Below are 13,960 nucleotides of genomic sequence, written 5' to 3' on the forward strand. Positions count from 1 at the left end.
GACTTATTGGTATAGGACATAACGGTTCTGTCAAACCACAGGTCACAACATTCTCAAGACTTCTGACGGCAACAGACTTGGAACCAATGGAGCAATTGCAGGGCAATATTGAGCTTCTCTCCCTCCAACAGTTTGACACGGAGCACTCGTTCCTGAAGAAAATCAGGTTTGTTGATTTAACGTGAACTGTATCACATTACAATTTAACAACCTCAAACTTGCTGCTGTTATGCTACAAAGACTGGTATATAAAGCAATAGAAGTACACTATATGTGTACTTACTAAAAAAGGTTGTGTACCCACTTTTATGTAAATCAGAAAATATGTATCTGGCAAAGTACACACTTGCAGAATTAAAGCAAATCTTATATTTTGATATCTGTGTTATCCCATTGTAAGGTTACTGATTGTGAAATCATTCTACTCCTGTGATCTAAAGTTCTTAATCTGTCTTTGTGTAGAAACTTCTTCACGGCTGACAAGAGAAGCGGTCATGATTTACCCTGCAACAAAATCCTCATCATTCAGTGTGATTTTGACGAAGCCACCCACAGTGCCAATCTCGTTGCATCTGCAAAGTAAGCCCCATATAACATTTCTGTTTACTGTCCATCACTGGGTTGCTTTGCCATACTGATCTTTGCTCTTCATTAATAGATACTCATCCCTAAATGAAATCAACAAGATAACTCAGGACAACATAGGCAGCAAGGTGTTTGTCTACTTTGTTACCAGGCTACCAAGAATGGAAGGAGGCACTTCCTATGTTGGTTTTCATGGAGGTAAGATTACTACAATTGCTACCATAAACCCCCCCCCCCCCCCATAAAAAAACTGTTTAAAGAATTATCTGTGGAAATTTTAATGTTTACAGGCCCCTGGAGATCAGTTCACATTGATGACCTGAGACGGTCGAAAGACATCATATCAGACATTAAGGCCTTGCAACACATGACTATAAGTCAAATGTTTGAAACCAATATGAGTGAGCTTGAAGGTATATGATTGATCTACGACAAGTTATAATTTCATTTGTATAAAAAAAATTGTCCAGGTATAAAATTTAAAAATGATTTTGCACAGTGATGGAGGTGGATGATAAGAGCTTTGGTGAAGAACAGGAGGTAGCAGAGTCTGGAGAAAGTGTGAGTAATCAGCCTATATTCAAAAGACCTAGTGTTATGGGAGAACTATAAAGAAATATTTTTTTCTTTAGCTTGAAATAACAAGAAGATTATGTGTATGACACCAGTGTGTCCTGCTGCTACAGGGTTTGGACCATATTCTGGACACTACGGCACTTTTGCGGAGTTGTGTGCAGAGCGCAGTCGGTATGCTGAGAGATGAGGTAGAGAGCGGACTCCACAGCACTCGAAGAGTTGAAAGCCTGCTGACACTGTTCAGTCAGGATGACACAATAAATGGTACTTACACTTATTTTTCTCGCTTGCTATCTACCAGAACATGTTTCAGGGTTCCAACTGGGTCTGCACCATAACTAGAACCGCTTCACCAGATCTCAAGAAACTTGGCATTTCACATTTTCAATGTGGATTTTGTGAACTGAGACATTTCATTGTTACACTGGTGAGCGGGGATCTGTGGTGGAATAACTATGTGAGAATGCTCATGTTTTCTGTCTCTTGGCAGATGAATTCCTGCAAACGGTGAAGAGGCGTCTTCACTCATTGCTAGCAATACATGATAACAACGCTTTGACATCCATTAAAAGCAACTGGGTCATTAAGGTGGCCTCTAACATTGATGCCTTGCAAGAAGGAGGTACATTCCGGTAAGTGCTATTCCTACAGAATACAAAATTTCTGTTTGCACCTTCAACAGCTGTCTGTACTTTTGGGTCCATGATAGGCACACTTTATGGAAGCGTGTTCAGGCTTTGGTCATTCCCATCTTGGCACAACTGCTGTCAGTCATCGACCGTGACCAAAACCTGGATATCTTGCTAGATAGAGACTGCAGTGAATCTATCAAGAGGCTGTGGTTAGATATCTTTGGCAATGAGAAGTTTTTGGAAATCCCACACCTACAGCTTGGCCATAAGTAAGTAGCGGTAATATTATACTTTTTTTATAAAAGATACACATCTCTCATTGCTACAATTTGTTTTTTTATTTTGAATATTTAAGCTTTAAATTTTTGCTCCATGTATTGGTGTCTTTCTCTTTTTTTCAGCCCTGAGTCCAGAACAATTCTTGTACAGAATCACATTATACAAGACAGGAACATGAGCTGCTGCATGCCTTTCAGTTGGAGGATCAAGGACTACCTGGAGGAACTGTGGGTTCATGCACGTCAACAAGAAAGTAATGGTTAAACACTCGGCTTTGTTCAGAATAAACATATCAGGGTTGCGATGTTGTTCTCTCTTGATGTTACATTACGTTGTATTTGTCAGGTCACACTCAAAGAGAATTTGACGAGTTCTATTGGAAGACACCATTGGGGCGATACATTGCAAAAGCAGACCCAGAGATTCAGGAAGAATTTTTCCATCACTACCTTCAGGATTTTGTCTCCATGACAATGAATGTGACATGTCAGGAAGATCTGGAGGTGGTTTTCTGCAATACTTAAGGATCTTAATGCTTGTTTCATTTTTGTGTTCATGTAAATGCTAATTACATTGTTTGTGTTTCTAGGTTCTATGTAATGCTTTGAACAGTTGCGTCAGTGAGCTGCGACTGCAGCTGAATGCTATGGACACAATCACATGTCTTCCATGGGTCCATGCCGCTTATCATGACTTCAAAAACCGACTGCAGAACCTCTCAAGAATGATTTGCATTGAGCCCCGGGTGGCTCAGAACCTCTTGATGAGTCATCATTCCAGAGATGGAATGGAACTTGTAAGCTTCAAAAGTTATGCATTTTGCCCACTTTGGGGGTTTCTGAATAAAAAAAACAAGCATAATATTATGTTGTGTTCTGTATTTGAGGTTCTGGATTTGTATGCTGCTCTTGCTTGCGTGGAGTCCTTGGAGCCCACAGTTCTGGACACAGATGCCCAGAGACAAGCCTGGCTCAGACAGGTCAAAAAACTTCAAGTGCCCATTGAATTGATCTGCTCAGAGGACAACGTAAGAAAATATCAAGAGCGGAGCAAGCGGATCGTCCATATAGTTCAGTAAGTGCAGCTACATAAAAAATGAGGAGAGTTGAGTGAGGTCATTGTTTATGCTGAAGTTTTCTAACTGGTTTTACTGTAAATCCCTTTCTATTTTTCTATCTTTTCTTAGAACTGGATGGAATCGCATATTTTCTCTCTCTTTATTTGTGGAGCACATGTTCGATGATGTGGAGAGGGAGCTGACTCCTTTAGTTTTACAGCATGCTCGACAACTTGGCCAGGTTTGTCTGGGTTTTTTATTTGTACCTCCACATAAGGACAGTTTGCCTCTGAAAAAGATATCTCACCAAAATTTCACTCAAATGTCTCAATTTATTTTCAAAATGTCAAAACATCAATTTCCCTCATTTCTTGCCATTATTGGCAGAGGCATAGAAACATGATGCAATTGTTCTACTTGATAGATTGAATTAATTTGCATCCACAATATCTAATATTACATGCATTTCCCCTTCTCTCATCAAGATACTAGTAGACAGTTCCGACCTCAAAACTCAGCAGCCATTTGAGGCAGTGATCAGTTTACTCAAAGCCTGCAAAGGTGGAGCCATTCAACACATGTTCAGGTACAGTTTCAGTTTAGTCAGAATTTTTCTTAGCTTTCACTTTCACTCTGGGCCTTGACCTGTTTTTTATGTTTTATCCAGGTTTGGTTTAACCCTGTGCCCCATGTGTACGGGGCACCCTCAAGATCCACTCTCCCTGCCATGTGATCACATCTACTGTATGAGCTGTATCAAAGGGTGGTTGGTCCCTGGTAATATGTACTGTCCCCTGTGCGTGCAACCGGTTAGTGACGACTTCCGAATTGTTCCCTCTGAGGACATAAGGTGGGTAACTATGTATTGATTCACATAAAAATGGCTGTTTTTTTTATATGGTTAATCATCAGTGGAATCATGTCGCAGATGACCCATATTTAAGTATAACTCTGTTTAACCATTGTTTTCCTATTTGATGTGCAGGATGCGACTCAACAAGCACGCTCAGTTCAGGAAACGGTGCAACGCTTTCTTCATAGACTTAGTTTCTACAGTGTGCTTCAAGGACAACGCTCCCCCTTGTGCGGCTGTCATTCTCCACTTGTTGTCCTTTCTCATGGTTGAGGCCGAGACTGTGTCTATTCTCAGAGGTAGAGTGGGACACTCAGTCACTTGTGCTCAGCTAGAGTGAGTCTCAGTTGCATTTTTCTAACAGGAAATAAAACACGGATCGGTAAAACACAAATGATCAATCATTCTTGAAGTTACAATTGTAAATGAATGCTAATTTTACAGCAGACTGAAATGTCAGCAAAATGCTGACATTTTCTGAAAAAGTAAACTATCTATATCTATATATCTATATATCTATATAAACCTATATCTGTCTATATATCTATATATACCTATATCTATATATACCTCTATATCTATATCTATATCTATATCTATATCTATCTATATATATATATATATATATATATATATATATATATATATATATATATAATCATTATTTTCCAGGTCAACGAACAATTCGGACGAAGGAGCTTTCTCCGTTTGACGACTCTGTGGATAACAATCCGGTGGTTCGGTCAGTTGTGCTCAAACTCCTGCTGAAGTACAGGTGAGGTGTTACAAAACCTACTTCACACTCTTCTACTCTTCTTTTTTTGCATTTTGCTTTAATTTTTCTTTCATTTTTATTTAAAGCTTCGATGAAGTAAAACATTACCTTCAGCAGCATCTGACAACAGTCGAGAACAGCAAGATCTTGGAGGAAACGGACAAAACAGAGCTCTACTCCTTGTACCTGAATTGCCTTGAGGTACAAATGAAATTAAACCTCCCTGTTAATCATTGATTATTAACATTATATTGAATGTATTTATGCTCATCAGAAATACCTTTTTTTGTGCCCTTTTCTGGCCTCTAGGATTCCATGTTTGAGAGGTTGCAGTTTCGATCGTCTGCAGATCAGCAGGCATGTCTACAGGATGAAAGTGCGTTCCTGGATGAGTACCTGCAGTCACATGATCAGTCTACCAAAGCTACCACTGTGGAGTATCTTCAGCAGATGGCCAGAGTGCGTATGGACCTGGATATGGCAGCTACCCTCACTGTGGGAAACCTTAGAAAAAAAGGTGTGTAATTAAGATAAAATACAGTTTTAGTTTTAATTTGTAACTGTATGTGCTTTTAACCCTAATGCTATTCTTTTTTTATTTTGCACTTTTATGCTAAAAGCTAAGGGTGGTGGTCAAAATGGAAACAAAGCCTTCCTGCTTAGTGTGGAGAAGTTGTGCAAGCGTAGTGGGAACAACTGGTATCGTGTCTACTTGATTCGTAAGATATGCAGCCAATATGGAGTTGAGTTGGTCCAGAAAATCATCAAAATGGATCAAATGCACTGGCTCTTCCCCGAAGAAGTTCTGCAAAAGGTTTAGTCTTCTACTCTGAGATTTATCAGCATTTCTTTTTCAGAATAATGTCAGTAAATGAATATGATAAATGGTAGCAGTAATGTGATGATGTTTTAATTTCACCCCAGAGTGAGGAGGCCACCCCAATTGACCAATATCTTGTGTGCGGGGAAGAGTACAAGACCATCAGAAATGCTTTTGCCAAGGGATTTATGGATGGCAAATTGGAGGGACTGGACAAGATTTGTGAGGTAATTTTTTTTTTTTTTCACACAGAACACAGTAATCCTTTTTTGTTTCTTCATTGGTCATGTTTTTGTTTTGCTTCATAGGAGTGCAAATGCTCACCACAATGGAAAATAGTTTTGCTCCTCTTGGCTCTGTTCAGAGAGGTCACAATTCTCTACAAAGAGTCCAACGAAAGCTTCCATCCCAAGCCTGAGGTAGGTCACTACATTAGGGCATTATGGGCAGCTCTCATATTGTTTTTGGAACTTTTAAAATCATTTTTAGCCACTTATTGTACGTTGTACAGACATAGATTGAATGTGCAATCCCTGCCTTTTCATTAAACTCACAGAAACTTTTTTCTTCTGCTTTTCCCAGTCTAACTGTGTTTTGAGTGAAAATGCACTCCCAACAAGCACAAGATTTTAACTATATCCTAAAAATCCTTTGTGTCCTTTCTCTTTTGGTTCTACAGCAATTGCAAGATCTTCTGAACCACATCCAAACCTCCAATGTACTTGCCACCCCAGCGGTGAAGGCCTATGCCCGGGCTCTTGTGACCAATGAACTTGGGCCAATGTCGATTCATCGTAGAATGTCTGGGAGCCAGTATATGTTGGTTGAGTTGACAGTTCACCTTGGTGCCATCTTGCTCTGTGCAAACCAGGGGATTGTTGCTCCCCTACAGCAGCTGGCGGTGTCACCTGCCACCATGCAAGTATGTACATTTTCAGTTGCTTTTGGTGTAGGCAGCTAGGACCCCTCATCATTGAAGGCTAAACAGTGCATTCATCTGGTCATATTAGGCTGCCTTCTTGCCTACCATGCCGGAGGACATGATGGCAGTGGCTCAACAAGCAATGGGACCAGTTCAGTGGTACTGTAAGTAACTGAAAAGAGCAATTTGATTCTTTAATATTCTAGCCAGTCTTGTGAAATTGATTTCCAAATGACTCTTACCACAGCCTGTCCGAGGGGTCACCCATGCACCATTGGAGAGGTATGTCATACTCAGTTGAATCAAAATGAGTATCAAAACTATTTAGTATGTTTTTCATTCACTGAATTACTCTTGTTGGCTCACACTAGTGTGGCCAGCCAATGCAAACCGGTCATTGCTTGGACTGTGGTGCTGTGATTGGAGGAGCAAACCACATCGCTGTGCATGGATTTCAAGCTGTCCAGATGCAGTAAGTGGCACTTAAAAGAAAAACACAGAAAGTAGTATTATATTGATACGGCTTATGAGTTTATCTCGTACATTTATTGTCTTGTCAGGGGTGACCGCACTCAGTCTGGTCACGTCCTAGGTGACCCCAGTCGTAGAGACAATCCAGACATGCTGGACACAAAGAGCTTTTCGCCTGTTCCCTTCACAGTCATGCGCATGCTTACCCACATGGCCATGCTTCTTGGTGCCTGGAGCCACCCACAGGTTTGTTTCACTTCCACTTAATTATAATTACACCCATCCTTCCATCCATCCATCCATTTTCTACCGCTTATCCTGTTAAGGGTTGCGGGGGGGCTGGAGCCTATCCCGGCTGCCTTCAGGCGAGAGGCGGGGAACACCCTGGACGGGTCACCAGTCAATTATAACTACACTTCTAATACAAATAATTTACCTGCACGATGTATTTGTGTACATCTAGATTTGTCGTATTTAGTAACAAATATGCACAGTTGTTATCCCGGTGTTTCCATGAAAGCGGCAGCGTTCCATCAGTTACTTGTATTTGTGTTTCCAGCCAATCGCTACCATCATCAAGCCCCCTGTCCTTGATCCCGGTGCATTTCTATTTGCTCACCTGCAAAAAGACATGCAACATCTTATCAGATTCTTGGGCAAAGGGACAGATGACACAATCAGCTCTGTTCACTTGCTCATCAGCAGGCTCATGGACCCTCACCAGCCCCAAAAATGTAAGAAGAAACTTAGACTTTAAAACTATTGTAGAATGTTTGAATAATTGGAGAGACATGAAGAGTAGTAGAGATATCAATCCATGTGTTGCAGCTATTTTGCACCTCTGATTGCTTTTCTAAAGGGAGTGGAGAACGTTGACTGTAAAAGAGGTGGCCTCTAGTGGCCAGAATTTCTATGGTGTCATTCTGCAATCAGTTTGTAGTTGAGGATGTTACAAAAGCACAATTTTGTATTGTGGGTTAATTTCTCATCTCCAAAATTAAGGAAATGTAGTTTGAATTGCTAATAATATTCTTAACAGTCTTAATGGTCTAAGAAGTGGAAAATCAGACAGCATTAGATCACAGTACGTGTGAAACTTGTTTTTGGCAATGTGAGATGACATTTTCTACCCAAAGCTGCTACTGACAGGATTTCCTCGAGTCCCACAGTTAAACATGTTTCTTTTCCTTTTAGGGCCTGTTGCTTATGACAATGTACTGTCCACCAAAGGAGCTAGGAATGAATGGGAGCTCGAAATAAGCAACTCCATCATCAGTCCGCAGCTGAAGGTAGAGAGACAAATACTGTAGGATCAACTGCTGCCTGGATGTACTGTACTACATTTCTGTTTGTCATATTTCCGTCTTGTTTCATGTGTTTCCATACAGCACTTGGATCAACAGTTAAAGAAAGTGAACACCTTCATCAGGGCCGACTCCCGCATCTCTGCCAATCCCATCATGAAGCTTGTGTTCGGCAATCCAGCTTTGTTCCTGACCGCTCTTCCCAAAAATTCTCTGCTCCATAGTTCTGCTGTGTGGAGCTGCAGGCAGAAAGTTTGTCTGCTGAGCCTCACCCACATCGTTGAACAGAACGATGGCAAAGACACACTTCCTGTGCTGTGGAGGTTTCTGCACAAGGTAAGAAACACTGGCCAAATAGCCAACGATCACGAGGGACAAAAAATAAATAATTTTTAATCCGTTTTTGTCCTGCCTTTATTTGTCCACAGACAGCAACATTTAAAATGTTCAGATATAGTTCTAAACTAATGAGTTTGAGTTTTTAAAACTCTTGAATATCGAAGAGTTAATGTCAAATTCAGACAATACCTCAACTGACACAAATTTTCAACACATGTTGAAAGTACCTCTTTGATAATTAACAGGTTGATGTAAACTGAAATTTAACCTTCATAACCACAAATGGAATTGATTAAATATGGGAGATCCGAGTGAATGTAGAAAAAAATCCCCCGTCACTTGTCATCATGTTTTAGAAACTAGCCTTTCATTCATCATTTAAACGGTTGGGACTTTTTCATATTTTGCAGCTTTGTCTCAGTTACAAAGACCTGTTCATTTGTGACGGATGCTTCATATTTGTGTCAGGAGGCAGAGCTCCGGCTGGTGAGGCACCTTCCTGATATCCTCACACTCCAGAAGGATCTGGTCAAGAAGTTTCAAAACATCACTGAGTTTGCTTGTGGCACCATTGCTGAATTCCTCCACAGTCAGAAAGCAGGTAGAGGAACTAACTCCAGTTTCACATGTTTGACGCACTTACACAAGAAACACAAAATTCCACAGAACTCTTAATAACCACATTTTCAGAAATGTCAAAATTCAGGTTAAACAAATGTTTTAACCCGGTTGATTCCCATTTTGATCAGATTTTAGATCTAATGTTTTGTTTTCTCATTTGTGTAGCTGCTCTGAGAGCCTGGTATGAGAGACACATCAAAATCTTCCTGGAAAGTTGGAATCAGCTCAGGGTGTCTTTGGCCACAAATGGTAAACCCAAACTGTGCATCAACACTAGCTTGCACAGATACAAGTCTGTTGTCTGACCTCTACTTAAACATTCTTATTCAGGGGAGATAAAGATCCCCTCTGAGCTCTGCCAGACGGATCTGGACCTCAACAGTGACCTAAAGGTGCTGTTACCTCGACGACAAGGCCCCGGCCTGTGCTCCACAGCCCTTGTCAGCTACCTCATTGCCCTACATAATGACCTGGTTTACTGTGTGGATAAATACACCGCAGAGGAGACCAGGTGGGGGCGCTCATGTCACATATTTGTCACTTGCACATGTTCAGCTGGGAGCTCAGCCTGTGAATGTCTGCTCCACATGTATTTCAAGCTTCTGTCCAGTTTAGAAAAAAATACTCTCCACATCTCAGTAAAAGAAGTGATGGAATAGATCGTGTTACACGTATAGAGCTCGTATGAAACAGGGATTTTATCATCAAACTGTTTATCTCTCTTCCAGCTACAAAGTTAGCCCTGCAGATCTCTCAGACTTGCATGTGATTCGGTATGAGCTTGAGAAGGACCTGATGCCCCTGGTTCTGGCCAACACCCAGTACAGCATTGAAAAAGGCCAGGAGACCATTCATGAGTATGATTTACCCAAGATCCAGAAGCAGATTCTCTCTCGCTTCCTACTGGGCAAACCTCTCATCACTCTGAATGTGAGAACATTAAAAAGCTCTACCAAAGTACAGATGGTCTAGTCGGAGTGAAAAATATTCCTCATAAGTCTGTCCCTTCACAACAGGGTATTCCAACTCTAGTGAACAGACAGGACCGCAACTATGAGATTATCCTGAGGGATGTCAAATCCAAGGTCAAACAAGTAAGTCACTCGTTCATCTGTCGTGTTGAGTGAATCAAAATGTATCTCTTCATGGTTGGTTGTATGCCATCAGGAGCCTTTTCAGACTCTCTCCATGTTGGCTGTGGCTGGGGAACTAAACTCCTACAGCGAGGTGTGTGAGGCCTTATCCATATTGGAAGTGGCCCTCGGTTTCCTTGCCATGACTGGGGGAGACCCTCACAAGCAGCTGTCCAGCTACCTGGAGGAGGTGCTGCAGATGGGAAACCAGATGGCTCCACATATCCTCAAGGTCAGTCTGTCTGGTTATTTTATCCTCCGCATGTTTTCTACAGTCTGGAAGGTGGTGGCTGAGTGATGGCGTTACACAAACAAGATCTTATTTAGTGTGTGTTCATGAATGTGCAATGAAACTGGATGTTTTCTCCGTTTTAACCCACAGGCCTTGAGCACGTGCTGCTTAAAGCATTGCGTGGCACTGTGGCAGATGCTGGCCTCACTCAAATCAGAAAACATGCTGCGGCTTAAGAGGGTAAAGCACTGCACAAGTACCCAATATATAGAAAATCAGAAGCAGCAGTCGTAGTATTACAGAAGCTGGCAGTTATGACAACTTAACTGACAGTTTTCTTTCAAAGCAATTTCAAAGTGCAGTATTACTGTGTAGCTGAATGTCTGCGTGTTCCTCAGGATCCATTCGTAGGCGTCTCAGAGCTGTACAAACAGGCCCTGGGTGAGGACGAACAACGACTGCTGACTGGTTTCCTCTCTAAGAGCGGCGCTGATACTTTCCTGCTGGAAACGCACGAGTTCCTGGTGCTGGTGCTGAAAAAGTCGGATGCACCTGATACCTACAAGCCAGAATGGAGGTACAAGAGTTTACTGAGCATATTAACTTCACACTGAGCGAGAACTGTAACATCTTAAAATTGTCAAAAATGTCCAAAGTAGTTCTCAGGTCCTGTGGGTTCAGAAAATATTTGCACTTTGTGTGGTGAAACTGTGGAGAAGTAAATATGTAAATTTGTAGGCTTTTTTTCTAATCAGGCTAGACGCTCTTGAATAAAACAGGCTAAAAGAAATTCTTTGAAATATGAAGTTGGGACAAGGGGAAATTACACCAGACATGTTGCGTGCAGTGTTTTTACTCCTAATGGAAACAAAGTGGATGTTGTTCCATTCCCACCTTGAGCCACCTAGGCGGGATTTGGCGTGTTGCACGCGAGCAAACCTGAAGTTAAATCTGGTGAGAGCTGGCTCTCTCCGTACATGGGACTTGGATGTCTTGGCGAAGCCGCAGACAAAAGGTTGCTTTTGACATTTTGTTTAACTTCTTTTATTTGGTTGGGCTCTGTGACAAAGGGAGTATTTTTTTTTTCCCCCTGTGAAACCATGAAGCACTTTCTGTTTGAATAATTGCGATTCACCTCCAGCTCTCAGCTGCAATGCAATATCCCACTGCACATATTTTCAACCAAATACTTAAAATACGGTGTTATTTCACTTGTCAGCTCTTAAATGTTTTCATGATATATCTCTCAACAGCTTGAAAGAAACACTGGTGTCTTACATGGAGTTTAAGGACCTGGACATCCCCGGCGACTTGGAAGAGCACTTCCCAGATGAGATCCATCTGTCCCAGTGTGTCGAAGCCTGGAAGTTTGTCAACAGCATCAGGCAGGAGCGCAGCCATAGACAATGAGAATGGAATGAAGGAGGCCTATCATTTTTCCTGATGTTTACCAATGTAATCAGAAATATTGAAGTGATATGTGGTAGGAGCTCTATATGACAAACAGTTATGCAGAAGACATTTTGAGAGTGCAGATATTGTGCTATGTTGACAATGCCAAAGGAGTTCATATTTACATCTGACCTGTGTGTATGATGTGAATTCTGAAGAGGTTTTCTGGAAGATTTCCTCTCCTTGTGTTGTACTGTCTATTTTCTTAAAAGCGTTTTTTTGTTTTTTGTTTTTTGCCTGCACTTTATTTATAATGTGAATTTGTGAAAAGAAATCTGCTCAGGTACAAAATGCTGCATTTCTCTGGGTGAAGTTCAAATCAAACTGACTGAAATCATTTCCTGAAAAAGTTATCTTATTCTGATGAAAGACACCACTTAATAGTTACCAGTTTTCAAGTAAGTAATCAAGTGAAAGTTAGATCTCCATTTTAAAAATTCACTGTCTTAATGTACAAATGTTTATTACTTAAGCCATTTATTTTACTTTCACATTTGTTGGTTGTTTACAGAATATATTTTCTGTCGTGCCTTGTTATATACGTTTGTGTTTAACGCCATTCTGCTACACATAAAGAATCTGCTTGCTCATTTGTTTGTGTTAATGCGTTAAATGATTAATTATTTAATTAGAATTCATACAAGTCCAATGTTGGAAATGCAACAGTAAATTCACACCGTACTAATGCGTCAGTTGGCCATGTGGTGCTGCTGTCAAACTCCGTCTTTTCATTTGTCCACATTTTAAGTGAACATGGCAATATTTGTCTATTTTTAGGTCTTCTAAATGTTTTCCAGCTTCTCTTAGAAAAGCGGTCGTTTGAGCTGCACATTCCTGGAAGATATTCAAACAGGTGCCTCCCAAATCAAGCCTGAAACACACCAATGTGCAGACTTTCAGGTGCAAACAGACAAATGTTTGACGCCGCTGCATCTTCATGGGGAATCTGAGGCTTTGCATGGTGTAATACTCAGGAAATGGCTGCCCGCCTTAGGTTATGTGACTTTTTTTGACCCTGTGATGGTGGGAGCTCGGCGTGTTTCTGCTCAGGCTGATGGAAACGATAAGGACTAGACAGCAGCGGGACGGCTCCTAAACTCTGTGACTGACTGACGCATGCGTCCATAAGAGTAAACCTCATTCCAGGAGTCTGCAGTCAGAAAGAAAAGACCCCGCTGGAATCTGTCGCTCATGATGGATCTCGAGCGCATCCTCATTATGCAACCCTGTTTGTGGATGCACCGTTTCTAAATCCACAAGTGGGTCATGAGGCGTAATTTGCGAGCAGGCTTCACTGAGCAGTTTCAATCACTTCCACTTCTGTAGGCTTCAAATGCACCCTGCCAGTGTTACAAAGAGATGGAAACAAAGGAGGCAAATTCTTTTCCCCATCCTGGTTGTTTTGATTTGTATTTGTTCTTTCAATGAAGTGGAATTGAGGGCAAAATTACTTTGCATCAAGGATTACAGACAGTATCGGGTCACACATGTTAAGGGCAAAAGATGAATAAAGCTGTAGGAAACTAAAACAATTTGGTGTCCAACGACTGTATTATGTTAGATAAGACTGTCACTGTGTTTTGTTTTGTTTTTATGCCAGTTTTGTTTCTTCAAGTCAAAAAGTAGTAACATTAAATAGGGAAAAAAATAAAAAGGAAGGAAGAGGCAAACATTTTGATAGTCTTTGTAAATAAATAAAAATCCATAGTTCAGCTGGAATTACTTGAAAATAGATTTTTAAAACTTTCCAACCAATTGGACAAAACAAACATTGGTTTTAAAGACTGAAAATAAAATATCTGGTCTGTATAATGAAATAGATATGAGTAAAATACAAATATCAGTTTTCTTAGAAGCCCTACAGTTTAAGACGTGCTTTGTTTGAAATTGATTGTTTTGGTGTTGTTTA

The 13,960-nt window shown here is 40.9% G+C and overlaps 1 protein-coding gene across 1 annotated transcript in view; it reads left to right on the forward strand.

Annotated features, from left to right (window-relative positions):
- LOC147245076 (E3 ubiquitin-protein ligase rnf213-alpha-like) overlaps nt 1-13,934 on the forward strand; it is a 31,001-nt gene extending 17,067 nt beyond the window's left edge. Inside the window, exons 29-67 of the mRNA XM_086183995.1 lie at nt 42-166; nt 463-579; nt 659-783; nt 876-998; nt 1,085-1,146; nt 1,272-1,425; nt 1,652-1,793; nt 1,871-2,062; nt 2,195-2,325; nt 2,418-2,575; nt 2,662-2,868; nt 2,959-3,146; nt 3,259-3,370; nt 3,615-3,715; nt 3,797-3,979; nt 4,115-4,281; nt 4,655-4,757; nt 4,844-4,958; nt 5,067-5,274; nt 5,378-5,571; nt 5,682-5,804; nt 5,886-5,996; nt 6,257-6,499; nt 6,588-6,663; nt 6,747-6,781; nt 6,871-6,971; nt 7,060-7,216; nt 7,530-7,704; nt 8,165-8,259; nt 8,359-8,610; nt 9,082-9,214; nt 9,400-9,483; nt 9,565-9,745; nt 9,963-10,164; nt 10,251-10,328; nt 10,402-10,599; nt 10,750-10,839; nt 10,998-11,176; nt 11,853-13,934. Of these exons, the coding sequence (XP_086040121.1) occupies nt 42-166; nt 463-579; nt 659-783; nt 876-998; nt 1,085-1,146; nt 1,272-1,425; nt 1,652-1,793; nt 1,871-2,062; nt 2,195-2,325; nt 2,418-2,575; nt 2,662-2,868; nt 2,959-3,146; nt 3,259-3,370; nt 3,615-3,715; nt 3,797-3,979; nt 4,115-4,281; nt 4,655-4,757; nt 4,844-4,958; nt 5,067-5,274; nt 5,378-5,571; nt 5,682-5,804; nt 5,886-5,996; nt 6,257-6,499; nt 6,588-6,663; nt 6,747-6,781; nt 6,871-6,971; nt 7,060-7,216; nt 7,530-7,704; nt 8,165-8,259; nt 8,359-8,610; nt 9,082-9,214; nt 9,400-9,483; nt 9,565-9,745; nt 9,963-10,164; nt 10,251-10,328; nt 10,402-10,599; nt 10,750-10,839; nt 10,998-11,176; nt 11,853-12,009 (5,577 nt within the window). The 3' untranslated portion in view covers nt 12,010-13,934. The remainder of the gene's footprint in view (nt 1-41; nt 167-462; nt 580-658; nt 784-875; nt 999-1,084; nt 1,147-1,271; nt 1,426-1,651; nt 1,794-1,870; nt 2,063-2,194; nt 2,326-2,417; nt 2,576-2,661; nt 2,869-2,958; nt 3,147-3,258; nt 3,371-3,614; nt 3,716-3,796; nt 3,980-4,114; nt 4,282-4,654; nt 4,758-4,843; nt 4,959-5,066; nt 5,275-5,377; nt 5,572-5,681; nt 5,805-5,885; nt 5,997-6,256; nt 6,500-6,587; nt 6,664-6,746; nt 6,782-6,870; nt 6,972-7,059; nt 7,217-7,529; nt 7,705-8,164; nt 8,260-8,358; nt 8,611-9,081; nt 9,215-9,399; nt 9,484-9,564; nt 9,746-9,962; nt 10,165-10,250; nt 10,329-10,401; nt 10,600-10,749; nt 10,840-10,997; nt 11,177-11,852) is intronic.
- Nucleotides 13,935-13,960: the final 26 nt, after the last annotated feature.

Source organism: Aulostomus chinensis, chromosome 18 (assembly GCF_037954235.1).
Source record: "Aulostomus chinensis isolate RoL2024-O1b breed Wild chromosome 18, RoL_Achi_v1.0, whole genome shotgun sequence".
NCBI classification, from domain to species: Eukaryota; Metazoa; Chordata; class Actinopteri; order Syngnathiformes; family Aulostomidae; genus Aulostomus; species Aulostomus chinensis.